The sequence below is a fragment of the Melozone crissalis genome, unplaced genomic scaffold, assembly GCF_028551555.1.
Source record: "Melozone crissalis strain CALT ecotype California unplaced genomic scaffold, PUWL_Pcris_2 ptg000033l_1, whole genome shotgun sequence".
Taxonomy (NCBI): domain Eukaryota; kingdom Metazoa; phylum Chordata; class Aves; order Passeriformes; family Passerellidae; genus Melozone; species Melozone crissalis.
In genome coordinates, this window is record NW_026535811.1 from 7,580,582 (window position 1) to 7,603,902 (window position 23,321).

General features: G+C 40.5%; 1 protein-coding gene across 1 annotated transcript in view; it reads left to right on the plus strand.

The window, feature by feature from the left end:
- The first annotated feature begins 5,562 nt into the window (after positions 1-5,562).
- The window catches only part of FBLN1 (fibulin 1), a 63,284-nt gene continuing 45,525 nt past the window's right edge, over positions 5,563-23,321 (plus strand). The window contains exons 1-2 of the mRNA XM_054282012.1: positions 5,563-5,645; positions 18,269-18,368. Of these exons, the coding sequence (XP_054137987.1) occupies positions 5,582-5,645; positions 18,269-18,368 (164 nt within the window). The 5' untranslated portion in view covers positions 5,563-5,581. The remainder of the gene's footprint in view (positions 5,646-18,268; positions 18,369-23,321) is intronic.

The window sequence follows — 23,321 nt, forward strand, 5'->3', positions numbered from 1 at the left end:
GCAGAGTTCTATCAGTGTTCATACTCTTTCCACTGACTGCCTGCTTACATTATAATGTTTTAAATCAGTTTCTACTGGTAAGATAAAGGTTTTCTGACAAGCTGGAATTGTTTGTAGTCGGGTAGGATGGGTTCTTATTTATTAGAACGGTGCAAAAAGACTTGTAATAATATAGGAAATTCATAAAACAATGAAAAACCAGCACTGAATGATGCAGGTCTTCAGTGACCATGAGGAAACATAGAAAACTACTCCTGGTTTGATGCTAGTGGGTACAACTGACTCTGGGATTTTATTTATTCAAGACTGAAATGTCTTATATTCATTTGTATATTTTCTGGTGCCCAAAGATCATTGGGTCACAGACTCAGATATTAATTTTGTTTGACAAGGGATGGAGTTCAGATTTACCACGGTTATCAGGAGGGGAAATGGCCTTTGCCAGAACAGCCATCTACTTCACTGATGGATTTTGCCCTCCTTTTATAATGAGATTTTATTTAGACTGCAGCTAAATAGCAACTGATCTCTGCTGTTGTGGAGGCTCCAAGCAGAGTCCAAAGCAGATGCTGTTGTCCCCTCCTACCTGTGTGTGCATGACTCACACTGTTCTCCAGCTTATCCAAAGGATCCCAGCCTTCCTGGTGCTCAGGTCATGGAAAACACCTTGCACATCCCCACATCCAGCTAGTTCAGTGTGTGGGGACAGGAGAAAGTTTAGAAGGGGAAAGGAAATTTATGGGAAGTGAGATCTGAGAGGCTGGGAGGATGCATCTCTAGAAGGAGAGGCAGGAAATGCCCCATGAATGTCAGATTGAGTTATTCCTGAATTCTACAAATAATGCCACAAGGGAAATTACATAGATCATCAAAGCGTTCTTTTATGGCCAGATAAACTCCCCTCTTGTCTTAGAAGCAGTCCCCATCCATATTAATGGACAACCAGGGTGTGTTCTGAGTGTCCAAGAGTGCTATAACTATTTCCCTAAATCAGAAAGGAGAGAAAACAAAATGTAGGCAGCCTGTGAAAAATAGATACAAACTCCAAAGTGGGCAAAACCTCAATATGCTTAGAAGCAATGTTCTTGAAAAGTACTCAGGGTTATGAGTCCCAGCCTGGAATATGTAACTGATCCATGCAAAGAGTGAAAAGAGGTTTTGTCTGTGACAAGGAAAGCTCTTGAAGGTAAGCCAAGCCTATTCTGACAGTCTTTAGGGATTTGAAACATAGAGCCCAGGTAGATTCCCTTGTATCAGTATTTCTTGCATATGCAAATGACATAGTAGCTTGGACTACTGGCATCCATGTAATTATACATAGACATATATTAACATATAGAATTACTTAAATATGTATGTAATATTATATATTATAATATATACAATATCATATATAATATACATTATATGAATAATATAAATATATAAATAATATATATTGTAATATATATTATATACTATATAAAAGCCATATAATATATATAATATATTATACATATTATATATTATATATTATATATTATATATTTATATTTTATAAATATTTATTATTACTTATTTGTGTATTTTTATTTATATTTAATACAATTTATATGAAAAAGAGTCTAAATTTAGGGTTGTTATGAATGACATAGTAATTATTGTAGAAGGAATTCCAGCTCTGCCTTTAGCTACAAGATGCTCTAACAAGCCTTGTGGTGGTGTCTGGGTGGGCCTTCTTGGAGGTGAAATTTTGGACTTGTAGGCTCACAGAGGCTCACAGCCCTCCCATTTCCTTTTGTTTACCTAGGCTGGGAGCCATTTGGTATGATGTTTTGTAGTTTGGGATTTGAGGATGGGGATGTGCCTGCATCCTGATTTATTCCAAATTAATTCCAGACAAGGATATGGAAAGTCCATATAAAGTATCCCCGAGTGATACTGCCCAAGGGGCTTTGTTGATCAGTGGTGATGCACAAAGTGACAACTTCAACATGAATACAAGCCCAGAGAGCTAGTGAAAACTAATCTACATTGATTTTTACTCAAAATAAGCAAGAAATTGCTATCTGTAATGACAGTAGCCATTTCAAAAAATAACCAAGGATTACTGTGCATCCACCTCCGAAAACTGGGCTAAGTTTCTTTTCCTTTTCCTGCTCTAGGCAGGAAAAAGGCTGAATGTCAGTTGTACCATGCTCATACTAGTGTTGGGTGCCAAGCTGAGTGGTCATTTGTTCTCCAACAACCATGGATTTACCTACTGTAGAGTTTGAGGTCTTATATTTACAGTGGGAGATGGTAAGATCCACATGAATCCTGGGTTGTCTGTACCAATCAGTGATGTATTCTTCCTGTTAAGTAGGAAAAGAGGCCTTTTTATGCATCTTTAATGCAGCACATAACAAGAGCCAATATGTAGCTTCATTTTTTGCCATGGGGCCCAAGGAGTTTCCCTTTACAGTAAAAAACCTACAGTTAGAATTAATTTCTAGGTGACTTCTATTAACTTCCTTGCAACATTGTTCCTGAAAACACGGAAGACGGTGCAATTTCATTTCCCGCTCTTTCACTCAATTTCTGGAACAGATAAGTGGGGAGGTAAAAAAATCAGGCTCTGGGAGCTGCAGTAAAAGAGATGAGCTGGAAGGCACAACAGCTGGGACTTCGTGTCAGCTTTGTTCACTAGACAGAGGTTGATGCCCTTACAGACAATCAGGCCATCTCAAGAATTCCTAAGGAGCCAAAAGGGAGCTTAGAACCTGCTGCCATAGATGGCTGGATTTGATAAAATAGTTCTAAGTTCTTTGTCAATCTGCTTGCATGTATCTACTCTCAACAGGACCCTTGGAAATGACTTGTGCAGTGATTTGTTACGCTGTCATTACTCATTAATCTGAGCTTCTGCAAATGATTTTTATTCTTCTGAAGTAGAAACAAAATCCTCATTAAGGAATTTGTTTGTTTTAGAGCTATACAAAAGATTACTCAGCTTTCACAAACAGATATAAGAGAAAAAAAAATGTGGTTATGCAAAATGTTCCCTCTCATAAGCCCTTGCTTTCCACTGACTCCCAGGACCTCTGGATGGAGCCTGCAGTGCATGGCTCAGCTCATTACAAAGCTTGGGGTCAGTAATTGGAATCACATGTACTCGAGGCCTCTCACTCTGACTGTAGGTGAGAGTGCCAATTTATAGTAGAAATGTGCATTAAGCAAAAAAACCCCACCCCAAACCAAGGAGAAACCTATTGTCAGATCTGCAGATGGCCACAGCCATGATGTTTGCTAGAAATGCTTCTAAAACTTTTATTTAAATTTGCCTCATTTCTGGTACAGTTTGTGGGGGTGAACTAAACAGCAACACGGAATTCTTACTCTGGAGTAAAAATGTCCACACATGGTGTTAATCAGGGGAACTCCATGTGTGGACAGGCTATTATGTATGACTTTACACTGTTTTAGGCATGCTGGGTGAAGTTCTTTCTACCCACCTTTAATCAATTAGGGGAGGTTTTAATGTAGAGTGAAAAAAGGCAATATTGAACTGAACCCAGAGTTATTACAGAAGGGATTTCTCTGGTTCAGTAAACTGGCATGAATTTTAGACAAGGTGTAATCTTTGTGAGGTGTCTCTCCCAGCTGTCTGATACATGAAAAATGGTAGCTTGGAGGTTGGAATGAAACACTGGAAAGGTCCCACTGTAGCTGATGTAAAATCCTTTTAAACTGAGTCAGGGCATTTAACAAAGAGAGAGAGATAGAGAAATAGACATGCAAAGAGAGAGAAAGAGACTAATAGCTTATGGTAGAAAATCCCCCAGTTAAAATCCCCCCTCCCAAATAAAATCAGCCATCCAACCCTCTTCCCCTTTTCCAGCTGCCCCTTCCCAATAAAACAGAGAAAACCAACCCAAAAAACCTACTAAAATCCACAACAACAAAAACCACCAAAAGCACCAAACCCAAAAAACCAAACCAAAGCAAACAAAAAAACCCCCAAAACAACAAACCCCCACCTCAAAAAACAAACAAACAAACAAACCAAAACACACAAAACCCCAAAAAACAACACAAATAACCAACCAAACAAACAAAAAACAACAAACCAAACAAAAATCCCAGCAGTTAAAGGAAGACAATGTGGACATTTTGAGTGGGGATGGAGGTCAGTTCTTGGATAACTCTTTCTGCAGCATGTGTGGGAGGCAGCACCAGAAGGGTTTTGGAACCAGGTTCAGAAGGAACAAAAGGAAATGGCCCTTCACACAGTCACTGGTGAGTCCATGAAACCAGTTGCCAAAGGGTATTTTGGATTATAAAGTTTTACAAGAACTCATGGGGGGACATGATAAATACCTGGAGTAGGAATTCACTGAGGGCTACTAAATACACATTTCCCTGAGGAAATGCTCCAAACTCAAAGGAACTGAAGGCTGGGAGAGTAATTGTGACAATTACTGTGTGTTTTTCTTCATGCTCTTCCACTACTTTACAACTGTGGCTGAAGACTGTTGGGATAGTTGGACTCTTGGCCTTATGGTGGTATTTATGTTCTTGTGTTAGAAAAGTACAAAAAACTGGGTGAGGAACAAAACACACATTCAACTCTTACTGCCCTAAACACTTTTTCCATTTGGACATTTTGAGGAGAGACACTCAAAAGTTGCATTATTGAGTAGTTACACGAGGAACCTTCAAGCAGACGCACAATGACTCCCAACTCTTTGTTTGTGTAAAATCGAGGGCAAAGTATACAGGGGTGTTGAACTCTCTGTGTTTCCATCTCCATTTGCCTGCAAATATTATCCCTCTCATTATCTGAAAGATCTCAGCAACAGCATTGCCAACTGGGTCCTTTGACCACTATCAGTGTTTGTGTTCCTGTTTAAATAAGATAAGGAGGTCAAAAAAAAAAAAAAAAGATGAAGAAGAAGGGAGGGGAGAGAAATCAGAGCTGCCTCATTTGGGTTGAAATTCTCATCCTGACTTCTTAAGAGTAGGGGGAGGGAAGAAGGGATTTTTATTTTCCCCACTGAATTTCATTGCAAGATTCTAGAATCTCTCTGCTCTTAAAAACCATATCTGACTGACAAAAGCTGTACTGGGGTAAAGACCTAGAAGGGGAGGGGAAGTTGAATATTCCCCCTTTAGACGTTAAACCTCTGCTAGGTGGTTTCTTTTGTTTTATTTTGCTTTGTCTTGCCTTTGTTTGTGGCTTCCCTCTACTTGGAGACGAGAGAAGTCGCTGCACTTCTGTTTCACGGGATCAGAGACGGTTCGGGCTGAGGATCTGCCGCTCGCCGAGCTCCGGGGAGTCACTGTGAGGGCGTGTGGGGGCGGCGGGCCATCGGCAGCCCCAGGCAGCCTCCGGTGCCTCCGAGCTGCGGCCACGGCTCCGTCCTGCAGGCTGGATCATTAAGCGGGCAGGCACTGAATTAAATCTTTGTAAAGCCCACCGAGTGGGGGGTTCCTGCGAGCTCCTTCCCAACCGGTCTGGGGCGGCTGGGACAGCAGCAGCAGCAAGCGGGAAGGGAGAAGGGAGAGCGCCCCGGCCGCCTGAGGAGAGCCGAGACCCGCTCGGGGCCAGCGCTGCCCGCCGATGGACGGGGCCCTGCGGCTGCTCCTGCTCCTGGCGCTGCTGCCGCCCTCGCTCCGGGGACAAGGTAAGAGCGGGCAGGGACCCGGGCATGGCTGCCGGGCCATGGGGCCCCTTCTCCCCCGTGTCCCTGCACGTCCCGGGCAGGCTTTAAAGCGCCGCTGCCACGTCCAAGTGAGCAGAAAGGCGTGGTGAGCCCCGGCCCCGCCGCTGCCCCCGGGCAGGCTCCGCCGGACGGAACGGGACGGGACGGGACGGGCTGGGCTGTGCCGTGCCGTGCCGTGCCGTGCCGCGGGTGTTGAGCTCTCTGTGTGAGAGGGCGATGGGTTCGCTCCACGGACACCCCCAGCCCACCCGGGATCCAGAGCGGCTCGGCGGATATCGCAGGAATATCGCGACATGTCGGGGCGGGCGCCGCGCGGTGCCCCCGGTCCCCAGCGGGAGCGACGGATCCGATAGCGGCGGCAGCAGAGGCGGCAGCTCTGACCTGCCGGACACAGCTCCAGCCGAAAGAAAGCACGGGAAACCGAGCCAGCAGCTCGCTGGGATCCCAGAGGAGAGGCAGGAGTAGCAAAGGATGCAGGCTCTTTGGAGACTAAACGTGGGGAGGAATAGCCGAGCAGAGGATGCGGGCTCTTTGGAGATAAAACGTGGGGAGGAATAGCTGAGCAAAGGATGCAGGCTCTTTGGAGATAAAACGTGGAGCGTGTGCGAATGGTACCGTGTGATGTGGTTGGTTTTGAAAGCATTGGTTGGTTGGTTTTGGGATCTGGATCCGAGCCATGACTCCTTTACTGTACTGCATGCTTTTATTCCTGCTCTCTTAGTGCTGACTAATTCGTCGTAGAAATCTCATGCAAGTCTTAATTTGTAGGAGGTGACAAAGAAAGTATTTGTCCTATGGTGATAATGACTTTATCACAGCTCACAGGTAAGTGACTTTTCCATTAGAGTGACCCCAAGGGGTCCACTGAGGTTTCATTACACTCCGGGCAAGTACTTGGAAACACATGGTCACTGGCCTAGGCAGACAAAAGCCAGTGAAACAAACAATTTGTTAATATCACAGTGTCTTGAGTCTTGGATTTTTATATAGCAGAGCACTCGTCACAGATACCTGCCAAAATACCTGCTTTGATAAAGAATTGTAGAGCTCATTTTAAAGAGGGACAGAACAAGATGGTCAGAAGACCAGCATTCACCTCCAGAATCAAAATAGCTCCTACTTTGCCTTAGACAACAGAGTGCATCAGCAAAACTGTGGCTTTGATGTGCCACAGTGAGCAGACATAGTAATTTTAAGCATCCAACATTATTGTGGAACATGAATAATTTCCGTTTGTAACCTCTGTACATTTAACCTTAGTTACTGGATAACTTTTTAGAAAACTGGGAAGTCATTAGATGTATAAGCTCCGTTTTAAAAAAGTTTTTTTAACACAAAAATTAGCAGTAAAATATATATCAGGGTTTGATTTCCAAATTAGAATCCATACTCTAATTTGAGAATTTTTGTTTCTTAAAACTTAACAGTAAACTGGGTAAAATTAGATTTAAATGTCTGAAAGCAAGTGAGGATCCTTGCTTAGGATTTAAAGAGTAGACTTCACTTGGAAAAATAATGAATGAATATTGAATAATAATCTGTGTTTTAGAGGTAAATGAAGTAATTACATGGTGAAGTGATGTTGTTGAAGTCTTTGGGGCAGAGCCTGTGCTCCTCTGCAGGTCTGGAATGAGAGGCCTTGGAGCAGAGAGGAGCTCCCATGTGCTGTAGTGATACAACTGCCAAGTTACCACAACAGCGTATTTATGAAATACAGATTTCTTCTGAATTTGGTGCCATCAGTTTTCTTAATTGCTTTTCCTCACTAATGACTCAGCAAATCATCAGTGGCTCTTAAAGTCTTCATCCTGAAGGAGCTGAAGGGACTGCCTTCAGGGGAACTGCCCAGTGCACATTAATATAGGGTATGTACATCATTGCAAGAGTAAGGATCTTAAAACCTTAAAACATTTCATGATGCAACTTTTTTTTTTTTTTTTTTTTTTTTACTGTAAACATTGCATTATTTAATGCCTATCAACTACCATAAAACTAAGAAGATCAATTCCATCACCATGGCCAGTCAGGGTATTAATAGTTCATCCTGCAGCTCTCTCTTTGGCACATCTTGGTACTGCAGGCACAGTTTTAACTCACTAAACATCTGGAAGCGTGTCTATTCAGGGGAAGGTTACTGTTGTAATAAAAAAAATGTTCCACTGACTTTGTGGAAGGAGTTTTATTTTAAGATTATGATTTTTACATGTGCTTTTATAACAGTACATTTGTAAGGAGTATATGGGTGGAGGTAGGACACATAAAAGGCTGAATCTGTGCTTCCTTGTGTGTTACCATGGATAAAGTCTGCCCCAAAAAATTAATATACCACCAGTTCTAAAACATGAGTGCTACCTCTAAATTGGCTTTTAGTTGAGTTTTTAGTTGAGTTTTGTTTTAAGAGGCCATTTTCAGAGGTGACATTTTATTGCAATCAGGAGAAGAGCAAGATGTTAAAGCTCTTTGTTTTTCATCTCTGTAATTGAAAGCAGACGTTTTAGTGAAATCCAAGAGAAACCCCCATAAACCAGCTTATCAAGTTACTGCAGTATATTTATATTGTTCTGTTAGGTTTCAAGCATTATCTGAGAGTAGGTCAATGCATTTTCAAAAGTTGTAAAATTTGTTGTCCTACTTCAGCCCATTCTGCAAGTTTCATATCAACTTTGCATGTGTTTTCAATAAATAGTTGTGTTAAGACCAACTTGTTCTACAATGCTTCTGTTCCTATTTTCTGAAATGAAAGATGGGCTTTAGCCCTCTGGGACTTGACTGAAATGGTTAACTGGGGCCATGAAAGATTTTGAGTTTGGCTTTTTGAGTTATGGTTACTTCTAAAGAAGCAGGTGGTAAAATGAACTCAGTAAGCAGAGAATCTGGGTTTACTTGATTTGTAAAATATCTGTAGAGAATAAAAGGGGATGAAACAGAGAAGGTCAAGAAAGAGAGAGCTGAAATCCAAATAAAACAACTTCAGGGCACAGGCAAGAATTTCAATGGTAACACAGAATGGGTTAGTAAGAAAGAGAGAAATGAACGAAAGCTTTTGTGAAAATGTAGCAGAAAGTGATGGATGACTGTTACAGGAAGCAAAGAAAATGACTGAAGTAAAGAAATAACAAAGTAGGCAGGTAATTGTAGCCAAACAGGCAGAAGTTTTGTGAGCACTCTGGAAATGTTAGGCATTTGTGTTTTTGTGTAGATTTGATGGAAAGAGACAGGCCAGGAGTGAGATTTTAATTGTTAAGTCATCACACAATTAAATTGTGTAATGGACAGCATTGCTCCAAGATAAGATGTAGAAGTGGAAGAAGAAGGTTGAGAAGATTGCAGGGTAAGAAAGAACAGAAAACTTGTCTGCAAAGAAATCCATGAAGGAGTTGTCAGGAGCAAGAGAAAAAACATAGGAAGAAGCCACAACAAGCAAAAAGCCTAAAAAGGAGGGAAAAAGTCAGTACAGATCAGTGAAGAGTTCCAGAAAAATGGCCAGAATTACTGGCCATGATATTTAGTGACTAAAAATTAGCTTAGAAATGTTCAGAATAATGTCAAGTAAGGGGAGAAGGAGTAGACAAGGACGTGCTAAGATGATGTACTGGGTGATTTACAGTGACAGAGTGTACAGTGAGGGGGAAATTGTGACAGTCACCTGCATCTTTATCAGACTTGGCAAGGTTGCTTGTCCTCTGGTGAGACAGAGGACAGCCCAGAACAAATTGTGTTGAAATTCTTCTCTGATCAACAGCATGCAGCATGCTTTGAGCATCTCCCATACTTGTACTCTCCTCAACATACCAACAAATCTTTGGCTAAGGCCAAAGTTCATTTCAACAGTTCATTCAGTTCAAAGTTTTAAGTTCATTAAGTTTCTTCTGTTCACATTTTAAAGCATGCAACATTTCTATTTCCCTCAGCACTAACAAGTACTTTGTCTCTGATTTGTACCTATTATAAACTACTTCAGACTTAAAAGTTTTGATAAACTGCCTTTTGGATTTGAAGCATGTGCTGCTGTATCTTAAGAAGAAAATAAATTTCAAGATTTTCAGGGATTTTCATTCATACTCTTTTCAGTTAGTCAAAATACTGTTACATTTTCATTCAGAGAAGGCTGATGCAGTTTTGGGTACTGAGCACACAGGTATAGGAAATATCTATAGGAAGTATTGATTTCTGGGTTGTAGTAGCACCACAAATGAACAATGCTGCACAAGGGTGCTCTATGTGCCCCAATAAGTTGTTTGGTTTTCAGTCTAGTCAAAATCTGGATTGAGACTTTAATCTTAGTAATAAAGAAAGCAATACCAGAAAAGATCTTTTTTATCAGGTCTGAAGTGTACAGATGTAGAAATACTTCATATGCTATATTCCAGCTTTTACGGTATTTCCAAGGATTTTATGAAGCTTTGGAAGGATTTAATGTGTAAATGCTACTTGCACTACACTCATTGGATATACTGCCACCTTTCAGCTTTGCTCTGGTCACTGACTAAATTTCAGGTACTGAGTACTTTTAATGTAAATGCTTAGTAAGAGAATCTGGGAGAGATAGATGTTGATTTGTGGCTCAGTATAGAAAATTGCAAAATTAGGAAAGTTAGGAAAGTCTCATGTAAGAGTTCTGGTAATGTTTTCTCTAAAATGAAACCTTCCCTAAAGCATTGCTATATGTATATATATATGCAAAAAAAGGGTCTGTATTTTCTTCCTGCTTTGTTAAGTCTGTGGTTCCTTCCACACTTGAACCCTGACCCATTGTGCTATAAATTTTATCCCATCTGCTTAGTGTTTCCTGACTGTTCTTTAAATATGGCAATACTAGAATATCAGAACCTTTCATCATTGTCCATAATTTTTCATATTCAGCAATAAACATGCTGCCTACAGAGAAGATACATTTTACTTTAGCAGTATATAAAAGCATAGTTATTGTCATTATTATTAATTTACTAGTCAGATGAAAATACAGAAATCCCAGTGTGAAAAAGTTTTTCCTGTAATCATTTTACAGAATAGCAATAGAAATAGAAATAATTTTCTAATTTTCTATATAATATATATAATATATATATATTATATATAATATATGTATAATATATATAATTTTTCTAATTTTCAGGCAATATAAATGCTTGAGTATATATGTTCAATATAATGAGATGTGCTGCTCTGTCACATTCTCATATCCTCATTTAAGTAGCTTTATTTTGGATATATACATATACTTGGACTCAAAACTGTTTAAAGTCTACCTATAGGCTGTCATTTTACTGCAGTACATTTGAGGACATGGCCTTTATATAAATGAACAGGACTAGCAATAGGTTAATTTTAGTACCCTAAATAAAAATTTCTAATCACACCATTTTTCATTACTTGAAATGAGAAATCAAGAGAAGATTAAAATTTGCTCTTAAATGAGAATGCCTTATTTGGCACTTTTCCTGTGAGGTTATTTCATTATTTGCATGATTTTTTTACAGGGGGAAAAGTGAAGGGCAAAGTTTAGCATGCATTTGTCAGGCAGAGCAGTTGCAATTCTTCCTATTATAAGTCTTTTTTTGTATGTCCTTCCATGTCATCATGTCATCTTGTGAATGCACCATCTTGTTTCATGTTCTTGTGAGGATGTAGAGTCTGGGACAGAAACTACACATTCTAGGCTGTTTACACAATGCTGATTCAGTGGACTCCAAGTTTCTCTCAACACTTTCATGTCTTCTAGAAATTTTCAGAAAATTCTTTATTCTTCTAGTCTTAATGTCTTTTATCTTCAGCCTCCTCATGGAAGCCCAAAAAAGAACCCATCCAGAAGGATGAAAAAATAGGTATTAATTTGTTCCCAGGAAAGGCATCCTCAGGGAGCAGCAGTCTTCAGGTACACAAAAAGTTGGGTTTTCAAGAGGTAGTGACAAAAGAATGAATTGAAATGAGCTTTTGGAGCAAACAGTCAGGTAATAAATTATTAAAAAAAAAAATTCTGTTCTTGCTGAATGTATGAGATCTTGGAGCACAAGAGCACTTGCCTGGACAAGTTTGGGCATTGCCTGGACAAGTTTGGGAATCAGCCTCACTTGGTACTGATTTTAAATAACTACAAAGAGCTCTGCCCACAAGTGACTGAATTTTATCATGTCTCCCTGAAAGTAGTGAGTAAGACAAGATAACCTGCTGAGGCCTTCTATATCATTATCTTTTCTGATATTTTGAGATACATATATATATGTGTGTATGTATATATCTATATATCTAAGATGCCTTATTCCTGCAATAGATGGAGGTGTCTTTTCTAATTTTTAGTAGCCAGCTGCCTACTTTTAGGAAGATTTTTTTAGACCCAAGGCATAATGAAACTCTGCAGTAAAGCAGAGTGTGCTTTCCCCTCTAAGGACATAATGGATGTTGCACCATAGCTTTGCCTCTGTCAGGCCTGTCCTCATCACCAGCTATTGCCATGGAAGGTTTTAAGAACTTGTTTTATAAACAGCACACAGATATCTCATAAAATGAGGTTTGGCTGTGTCTGAAAAATCCCCCTAGTTGTGTGATGGCCATTGCTGGTGCTACCAGACTCACATTCCCTGTAAATGAGTGTTCCCCAGACCTAAATAATTTCCAGTAAAGTGTTGGCTCTTTTCAATCCAACCACAAAACACACTAACATACCAGGCATTTCCTCTAGGGTGCTGCTGCTTTACTGTGTTAACTGGGTTTCTTCAGTGATTTCAGCTGTCCTGAAATAATCACTCTTAGCTGAGAATCCATCTGAAAGCAAAGGTTCAAACCCTTTAAAAATGTTTAGAGAGGATGTAGCATTTTGTAGCTGTGTGAATTGTGAGTGATTGTCTATCAGCCCATAAACCTCCAGTATTACCCCTCACACTTGGAGGAGAGGATTCCAAAGTCACAGATCCTCTTTGAGATTTTCTGTTGTACATCTCTCCCTTTCATGGTTTCAGGTCTCCTTCACCCTTTCCCCTGATCTGTGTGCCCATTTCCTAGGTTTACACACAATGAAGATGAGCAAAGCTGTATTTGTCATGTTAGTCTATTGCCAGTTGGACCTTTGAAGTCAGCTGGCTTCCCTCTTGTCTAAACATGTCTCCAGGTCTATTCCATACCTTAAGAGGCCAGCCAGAGTGTGTTTGCATTGCCAAAGACAGCATTTCCACAGTTTAATGTAAGAAGAAGGAAAAAAATCAAGAATGCACATCCCAGCTGCCAGCACTGCTGTCCCTGCCACAGAAGCAGCTGAGTTTGTCCACCTGATAACAGCCCAGTGTCACTGCTCAGGAGGAATTAATTTGGTGTAGCAGAGCAGGCCAAGCACACTCTGTTTGCTCTGAATGTTGAGCAAAGGGAGCCTTGGTTAAACAGATATGCAGTTGCTGTAATTTTGTGAGAATGCAGATTGGAAGACAAAGAATGTGACTCTGAGTATGATGGCTGGCCAGTCTGTCATGCTGAGGATCAAATTCTGTAAGCAGATTTGGAGTTTCTTCCAGCTGGCAGTTAGATGGATGAGCATCACTAGTGAGAGGGTTTTCTGGACAGGACAAGAGAGGTTTTATCAGAAAGGTACTCAGTGACTGCTGAAAGTGGTTTTCTTACTGGAAACCTAAACCAGTGTGTGCCTGCTGTGCTCACAGGTTCCAAAAATTCTGCATGACATACTGTTACTGAAACATGTTGGATCAGTGCTGAGCTCTCACAGAGTCTATCTGTTGCCTGTATCCTCGTGTGCTGAGAAGTGATGATCTTGTTTTGTTTCCTCACATTCCACAGTGCTGAGCCTCTTACAGACTAAATTGGGTGAGAGGCAAGATCTGCACCGCATTTTGCAAACATAATCAATTCATGTGCTTAAAGGACTATAAACATCTGAATAAGAAGGTGTGATTTTGACCCCTTGACCTGGACTCACTTCCAAATCTACACCAAAATAAAGCTGGTTATGTGGGCTGGGAAATCAGGGAGTTTGAGGGTCACATCATTGACTGCCCTGAAGAACAGGCAATCCTGACTGGGCTCAGGTGTCTCTTTGGTTTGGTTTCACCATCAGGTTGATAACTGTTCCACAAATCAGTAATGAACAGCCACCCAATCCTGGAATATATGAAGGCCTTTCCAATAGAGGCAACAGTGGAGAATATCTGCTGTTGAAGATTGTTACCTAAAAAAAAAATCTCCCTTCTTGATGTAGCTGGAATGCTACTGCTATGAAATTTATCCAGTTCTCTTTACTGCTGCTTTTCATTTGCAAGAGACAATTCAGGGGCTCTCATTCCAGGAATCATGCTTTTTTTGCATTCTTCAGCTTATCTTTCTTTTGCAAAAAATATTCACTGCAGCAGCTGAATAAGCAATTATTGCATCACAGAAGCCTAAGGTCATGCAGATATCAACCTCATTTCTTGCTTTGAACTCCCACAAGTTATGGCAATCCTGTTAAAAAATCCTTTTCTTAAAACAACATTTTCTTGTGCACATCACGTCTGTGTAAACATAGCTCTGAACCAGCATATGAATGCATCATGCACACATAGTGTTTGAATATTTTTGACCTTAATCAAGCCCTAACTGATAGATTTTCTTCATGACATCTTTTGTAAAATTAGAGAAATTTAGTTCCAGCTGTGTTTCTGCTGTCTCCTTCCCAAGACTCCTGAAGTCTCTCTCACAATCCAACATACTCCAGGTGTCCACTAGGACAGACATCCTTGCTGTTACCTTACTCACAGAGCTCAAGTTCTTTTGGATGCCCTGCTGCACGTACCTTTGTACAGGAATTGGTGATAAAAGTGGTGATAAAGCTGCATTGGATTTTATCCAAAATAGACCTGGGATTTTCTGAACAAATCAGTAAGCGTGTAAAATTACTGTATCTGATGAAAAGGAAGTTAACATGCTCCCCCCTATTAACAGAGCTCTGGTTTCTACTCATATTTTTCTGTCTTGTGATACCAGAAAGTTGAATCAGCATTCCTCAACTTTACAAAATGGATCTGACACTGTTTTCTTGCATGTTACAACTTTGCTGTAGGGTTTCTCCCTCCAAATAAAAGGGTGTAGGGAGAGAGAATATAAGAAAATAAAGATAGTGTAGAAAGTAATCTTACCCCTAAGGAGTTGCAGCTGGGCCAATTATCAAAGATGAGGAACAGGCCTGAGTTTAACAGGCTACAGGTGTAACCAATGAGAAGAATAGTGCTATAAAAGAGTGGTTGGGAGAGGAACTGGAGTTAGTTGGCTGCTTTGTGAAGAAGAAACAGTCAGTGCTCTGAGGAGATGACCATGAGAAACACCAACAAGGTATGGAACTTTTGTGATAAGGAGACAACAGCATGGAACCCCTGCAATAAGATGGCAACAAAAGGGCGCGTTTAATCTGAGCACAGGTGATGGCACCAGCATTTTCCCATAACAGCATTGTCTTTAGGATGCCTGAGATTTCTCTGGCTGGTTTGCTTGAAGCATGGTGCGCTTGGCAAAATTGCTGAAGGAGCACCAGGTTCAGTGGAGCAGTGCTGTTCCTCCTGCTTGATCATTGCAGGTCTGAGGTGTGCCAGGAGCCCACCAGCTGAATAAGACATGTAGTTACAGTCAAGGAAAAAAAAAAAGCAACACATTTTTTCAGTGAGATTCCTTGAGATGTCATAATCAGAGTGGTTTCTACCTTCTGCTTCCCACTGCCTGGTTCTTTGCCCACCCTGCAGTACCAGCTCAAAGTTAGGAGAGGCTGTATAGTGGCCACAGCCCCTCTGTGCTCTTGGTCCCCTGAAGAAGGTGCAAGAAGGCACAAACAGCCTCAGAATGACCTTTTTGCACAAGGATTTCCAACTGGGAGCCACATGGACGTGCGCGTGTGTACAGTGGAATCAGCAACAGAACTGCAGCTGGGAGGTGGTAATTCTGTCCTGCTTCTAAACACTTATTAGCAACTCTTAATGCCCAAATGGAATCACTTCCAGTGCAATCAGAGGCTGACACCTGATATGTGAGACTCTCACTTGGAGATTTTGAAAGTGCAGGGTTTTGCCCATGAACTACCATTTTTAAACTGCAAAGCCAAGAGAAAATGTTTTTCACTGTTTAATTGTTACGTTTCAGAAGAATGGCCTTGAGGGTGGAGTGCTTTATTTTTTTACTGGTTGTTTTTCACTTCCCTCTATTCTCAGGAGATGTCTGGCAGGATCTTTAGAGGATATGAATTGTGATGTCACCAAAACAATGGGCCTGGACCACAGACCTCCTTCCACAAACTCTCCATGATCCCTCTTTGCTTGGATGCACTCCTTCAGAGAAGCTTGCTTAGCTTGGCCTGCTTTAAATCCTTGGGTTATTTGGTTGGAGTAGAGGTGTGTTGCCAGGGCTTGGAGGGAAGAGCTGGTGTCCAGAGCCAGGGATTGTCCTTCTGGGGAGGAATTTGGCTGAAGACTCATTTGTACAAAGCCCTGCAAAAACCTGCAGCCAGCTCTGCATTTCAGTGAAATGTGTATCATTTTTCAACACACTTAAGATTGATTGCAGACAGCAGCACTAAAAAGGAGGTTATTTGTAGTGCTTTGTATGAAATCTGATGCATATGATGTTTGTCAGCTGGAAGGCCCAAGACAGGGTCCCTGTGCTCAAAGAAGAGCTTAGACACAAATTCATGGATTTCAGGCAGACTTTAATTTACTAGACTAGTTTAATCCAAAGCATTATAAATTGCACTTAGCTTTCAGTCACTGGCATGAATTCTGGACATGCTGAGGGGTTCAAGAGAAATATTGCCTTGACTTAGTAATGACAGAATTTTGACCATTATTTTGGGTAAGACTAGAAGAATGACCTGGGTCATAGAATACAGAGCCCTGTTGCAAACCAACACTTAAATGCAATTCTAAGTATAATAATTTTCTTAATAACACATGTTTGCTTTACTGGATCCAATAATTTTGATTGTTGTTTACTGTAATAATACTGTAATACTGTAATTTTTGTTGACAGGAACTGTGCCCTTTTACAGGTTTTACTTATCTATGCCTAAAATGGTCTGTTTCTCCTCATTTAGCAGGACTTTGATTCCCCTCATCGTCCTCCTAATCTCTCTTTAAACATTTTTCATTTTGGTTTCCTAAGCAGGGAAAGCCAGAATCCTGCCAGAAATCCACAGCTTTGCACTATATAGTTGATAACTGCCTTAAGAGTACCTACCTCAAAATGACTGATGCATCCTGAAATCTCACTTAATTCTTTCATTTTTGCTTTGAATTATAATCACTAGTTGGGAATATAGGTTGTTCCCTGCAAAAAAAGCCCTGAATTACTGGAGGGAATTAACTTCTCTGTGTGTTTTTATCTGCCTTCCCCTTCAAGGAATGTGAATTCCTGGATGATCTCAGAGGTCTTTTCCAACCTGAATGATTCTGTGATTCTAGAAGAGATTCTGATTCTGATAAGAGGTTGACCAGCTTGTAGTTTCCCAGATCTTCTCTCTTGTCCTTCTTGAGGTCAGGGAGACACTTGTTCTCCTTCATCCTTCAGGAATTCCTCTCATTCACCCTGAGCTCCAAAATCCTCATGTATAAGCTGGCAATGTCATCACCCCTCTCCCTCAGCACTCATCGGTGAAACCTGTCAGGGCCATCAGTTAAAAAACTGAGGAAACAGAGAGAAATCATTGGAAAGCTGTCCCTCTGGATAACCAGATGTTTTTTTACATATTTTTCATATTTGTTACACAAGGAGCTGTTCAGTGTTCAGACCACAAGACAATTAATGGAAAAGCGTGACTCCTGTTTTATTCCAAGTTCTGATACACCTGCTGAGCAGTGAACTTTTGCACTTGGAACATGAAGCAAACCTGTAGTGCTTGTCAGTTCATTAACAGTATTCAGTTTTATTAAATTAGAAGCTTGCAAAAATATACTCTACACAAATAATTGTCTTTGGGGTGGTTCCCCTCAGTTTCAGTGTTGGTATAAGTTGGTAACAGGATTAATTTTTCTTTCATGTGTTAAGTGATCAAAATACCATATACCTTTTTGTTCCTCTCTGCAGTACTTTTGCATTGACATACTTCTGAGTAAAATATTGAAAAGAGACTAACTGGATAATAACCTCAGGAAAAAAATAGTTCTGCAAATTTGCTTGTAATTTGTTTCATTTGTTTTTCATATAAGGTATTTGATTTATCCTGTATTCTTTGGGATTTTAAAAGGTTGCTTATTTCTATTTCTGCTTTTGATAATAAATGAGTGCAATCCCAAAGATAATTTTATTTGGCAGGACTATCTGAACTGGTTTCTGCCTGTGTATCAGTCCCTAAGCTGTGTCTTTGTGTGGAATGCTAGGAGAAAATGCAGTTTGCTTCACCAAGAAAGGAAAACCTGCAGCACTGGAGTTTATTGCAAGGTGCTGACAGGTGCTTGCTTGGGCCATGGATGCTTTTTGTATAGGTGCCCTGTCCTGTCTGTAAGTCAGAGAGGGAAAAACTGCCTTGCTTGTGTTTGCTTGGGTGTTTTTTAACTGGCAAATGCAACACCACTTATTAAGATTGTATTAAACACATTGTGTTTTTCTCTCTTTCCTCATCTCTGCAGATCTGTCAGTGGAAGAATGCTGTGACAAGGGTGTTGAATGGGCAATCACAAACAGGATATGTGCCTCTCTGCCATTAATATCCGAGTCTAGAGAATGCAGGTACACACTTACATGTTATGTATTAACACAGTTACATATTACGTATTAAAACACAGTCTATACTCTAATGTGAAACCACAGAAATGGCAGGTATTAAAGCCAACTTACAAGATGAAGCATCCAACTCTTATATCCCAGCTTTTCAACTCCATATGCAGCCTTGGGGAATTCTTCCTGACTACCTTCTTTTCATCCAATCCAGTCCTTTTAATTTTTGGTGTAAGTCTAGCTTAGATTCATCCACCCTTAACCATGTGGTATTTAGTGTCTCTTGCTCAGAGGTTTTCCCCCTCAGAGGACACCTCAGAATGGCTGCACTGGTGTCACCAAGCTGCTTGTGGATCTGACTGTAGAAAATAGAACCCGTCAGTTAATACACAGATTTCTTCATTCCGCTGAGAATTGATAGGATATTTCTGTTTGGTAATCTACCAAATGAAATAATGCAAGAAAATGTTTAGTTAAGATTTTGATTCTGCTGCATCTCTTATGTTATTGTGGCATTTGTAGTTTTTATGTCAATATCATTTGCATTATTTTTGCTGTTACATGCACTTGTTACATTTAATTAGTGGGGCAAACAGCTGGTAGTTTGAGAGGCAACTCCACAGAGAAATTTGTATTTAAAACACTTTGCTTTGCTCCCCCCCGCTACTCAAATGGATTGCAGTGTGATTTAGCCTTAGTAATAATTCTAGAAGAGTTAAGATGATCTTTATTACAGAAAGAATGTGTCTTCCAGGGAAGTCAATCTCTGTTTTCTGACTTTTGCATTTATACTGGCATCGAAAGCAGCCTCTTACGCAGAAGAATTGACAGATAGGAAATAAATGCCAATTTAGGAAATAGTTGAGGAGTCATAAGAATTACAGGCAAAACAGAGGCAGGAAAAACAGGAAACCAAGTTTATTGAACAATCTAGGTCTGAGTATCTTGATGATATAATAATAATAATTTGATTTATATGAATTGAGATTCTGTTGCAAATAATTTATTCTTCAAAAGATCTTAATTTTGGAGACTTAGTAGGAATTCATAGGAACTGGAGAATAAACTCACTAATGATTCATCTAGCTTATGTGCATAACTGAGATGTAGTTAAGAAAGTTATAAAATAAAAGGCACATATTCTGTGAGAGGTATGAGCACTTCTTGTTTTGAATCATCTGTTTAGAAAAGGAATAACAGTAGTGTTTCAGATTCAGTGTCCCCCTCAAAGGAAGCCCACTGCTAGAATCTCTTGTGTGAGGAACCAACTGCTTCACTGAGTTGGAATTGCATCCCCTTGGCCATTTCCCAGCCATTTAAAATACATCCATAGTAATCAAAGAACCATGGAATGGTTTGGGTTGGAAGGGACCTTAGAGACCATCCAGTTCCAACTCCTTCCATGGCAGGGACACCTTTCATTATCCCAGATTGCTCCAAGCCCTGTTCAACCTGGCCTTGGGCACTTCCAGGGCTGGGGCAGCCACAGCTTCTCTGGGTAACTTGTGCCAGGGCCTCACCACCCTCACAGGGAAGAATTTCTTCCTGACATCCAATCTAAACCTACTCTCTGTCAGTTTGAAACCATTCCCCTTTGTCCTGTCGCTCCAAGCCCTTGTAAACAGTCTCTCCATCTTCCAGACTCCCTTTAGGTACTGGAAGGGGCAATTATGTCACCCCAGAGCCTTCTCTTTCCCAACCTGGCCTTGGGCACTGCCAGGGGTAGGCCAGCCTCAGCTTCTCTGGGCACCCTGTGCCACAATCCCACCACCCTCAAGGGGAAAATGTTTTCCACATAAAGAATTGTTTTCCAGCCCTGTCATTCTTGTATCTGCCACATCACAAGGTGACAGCTCTGGGCTCCAGCACATTTGTAAGGCTCTTCTACCCGAGTCCCTTGTGTTTCCTGAGGGAGCCATCTGTGTCACTGTCACTCACTGAGCGTGCTGTGGCTCACACTACAGCCATACTCACTTCTTTTGTCCTACACAAGGTGAGCCAGACCCAGTGTGAAGTTCACAACTTCCAAAAATCCCCTTGGTTGCTCTTACTCCAGCTTTCAGCTGAAACAAGGCCCTGGGCCCAATGTCTGCAATCTCTCACTGTGGTTTCTTGCCTCACACATGATTTTATCTCGATGTATTATCTCTCTGGACAATGTCAGTGTTTATCTCTGTGGCTCAGTTAATACAAGTGTAGAATTTTAATGAGTAATATCTCTGGCTGTCATCGCAGTGGGTCTTTTCCCATTCATTCATTTTCCTGTGGTGTGGTTAAACTCAAGGCAGCTAGAAAGAGCTGCCAGTTAATTTTGGAACTCAACCTGTCCAATAAGTCTTCTTCCTCTCTAAGTGAAGAGTTTTCCCTGCACAGAGCTCTTAGCAAGTGAACTCAATTCCCTTGCCAGAAACAGTCTGTCTCCATATGGTATTTGCATGCCTTTGACAATGTGTAGCCTTTCTGGAATTACACCAGGAATAGCATTATTTACTAGTGTTGCAAGAATGCACATTGAGGAATCCAAGGCTGGAAGACCTAGTTTGTTTTTGCAAAATCATTCTTTTTCATTTTGATATTTTGTCCAAGACCTTCCACTGTATGCATGAACAGCACTGACATAGCTTGAAGGAAGCAGAATGAGAGAGACAGAGGGTAATAACAGCAGATTGACAAAATATTGTTTTCAGAAAAAAAGTTAAAGTTTAATGTTTTTATGAAAAGAAGAGAAATTAAAAAAAGATTATTATGAAATTTGTGCTGGTTTAGTAATGCATTCTCTACACAGGAGAACAATAAATGTGAAAATATTGTGGATGTAAGTGGGTGTGTAGATTTTCATTTGGAAATTAACTCCATGAAAATCAGCCAAGTTGGTTAAGTTTTAACAGAAAGTAAAAGTGAAAATATAAAACATGATTTCTTAACTTGATTTATAATCAAATTATCTAGTGAAATAACTTTTAGATCAACATCTGAAACAATGAATAAGGATTTTTTTAAATGTCTTGGTGATTTTTGTTCACTAGTGAGCCATGAATAAAACTCCTCTTTTAGAGATGCATGATTTGACCTGAAACATCCTGAATGAACATCACTTTTGAGGCCTCATGCTCCTAAAAGTTCAATATTTAGTGTTATACAATATCTGCTATATTGTGAGTACCTGTTTATTTTCTGAAAAATTTTACTGCTCTCTTTTAACTGAAAAGAATAAGGCAGATAAAGAAAAAAAATCTCTTGGCTTTTTAAAGTATTACTCCTAATTAAAAAAACCCAGATTCATAGAAAGGTGGCTACTTTACTTTCTCTATTTTTAGGGACCAATATTTTAATGGTCTCCAGACTATTAATGGTACACCTAAAGGTATAACACCAAGAGACAAGTCTAAATATTCTGTTGGCTCCTTCCCCTTGCTGGGGAGCAGAAAGGGAGCAGGTTTTAGCTGAGTCTGTCATCCAGAGAGACACCTGTGACCATCTTTCAAGGATTTCTGACTCTGTTTCTGCCACATTGGTGTTTGGAGTCTCCAGCAATATTTGCTACCAGTGCAACTGGGCTGCAGGATTTGGGCAATGAAGTGTGATTTTATTGTTGTTGTTGTTCTCAGAATGAACAAATGGTATTTTAATCTAGTATCCAGTTGATGTTTAATTCCTTATTACAGTTGGGGTGGACCACATGACTTATGAATACAGCTGTGGGAAACATTTTGACAAACTCTCTTGTTTTGGTTGAAATTGCCTGTTTTTCAGAGATTTCAAAGAGTTGGCTGGTGTTAGAAAAAAACAAAGCCACACCAGGAATCAAACAGACCTACTGAAAGACTTCTGTTGTTTGTTTATTTGTTTGCTAGTCTGTGGCTGACATATCTAGCTCCTCAAGAGAATCTGAAGGGCTAAAGAGGCTGGAAAGTCTCTGCTCCCACACTCTTGGGCTTGGAGTTCAGTTTTTAGAGGCTTCCAAAGCCCTGAAAGTCAGACCACCCCAGAGCTGGGCAGGGAATGGAAATTCTGCTTCAGAGGGAATTTCAGCAACAAAAAGGCTACATATTCTTCCAAACTGGAACTAAATCAGATATCAAAAACTTCAAATATCCTGCCAAATAAAGTTACTGTCCTGGGCTTAACTTCTTGCTATGATTTTAGAGTCCATTTTTGAATAATTTGTTCATAAATTTATCCTGGCTTTTAGTTCCTGTGCATTGAAATATCATGGCTGTTTTTGTCCAAGTGGGAACTGCACAGTCAGACCATTACTAATGATGGAATTGTAAAATTCTAGAGTGGTTTGGGTTGTAAGTGATCTATGGACAATCTAATAAATAGGAATTGGAATCTTCAGGAATGTATGTGGACGAGCTGGCCTCACCCACATGCACAGAGATCCATGATCTGAGCCCAGTACCCACATGTCCCCTGCTTTTGGTTGCCTGTCCTTAGAGCAGAGGGAGTCCCTGGGAGCTGAAAGCTCATTCCATGGTCCAGGAGGGCAGGAAAGCTCCTCCAGAGGGGTGCATGCTAAGCCATTTATCTCAGGTGATGGTGGGAGAAGCCTGTGATTCAGTAGTTCCACTAACCTACTCCTCTTCCTGATATTATCAAAATTTCCAGCAGTGGAATAGGGGATTTTCAGAAGTACTGAGGTATTTTTTCTCTGTTTCCCAGTGTCTGTAACAGAAAGCAGTGATGGAAGAGCTTTATCCACAAAACTATTCAGCAAAGCAGAGTAGCACATAAAGACAGAGTGGAGAGAGGAGAAAACTCTTCCCTGGGCTTTGTATCCATGCGACAGCAGCAATCAGACTGGAGGAGTTTAAAGCCTCCTCATGCAGATTTTTTTCCCCTGCAGGAACAAGTTTCCAGTTTTTTTTTACTGACATTGAGATAAAACAGAGTGATTTAATGAGCAGTGTAGCAAAACTAAGTTTTCTGCACAATTTTATCCTGTCTCCTCTCCACATCTCC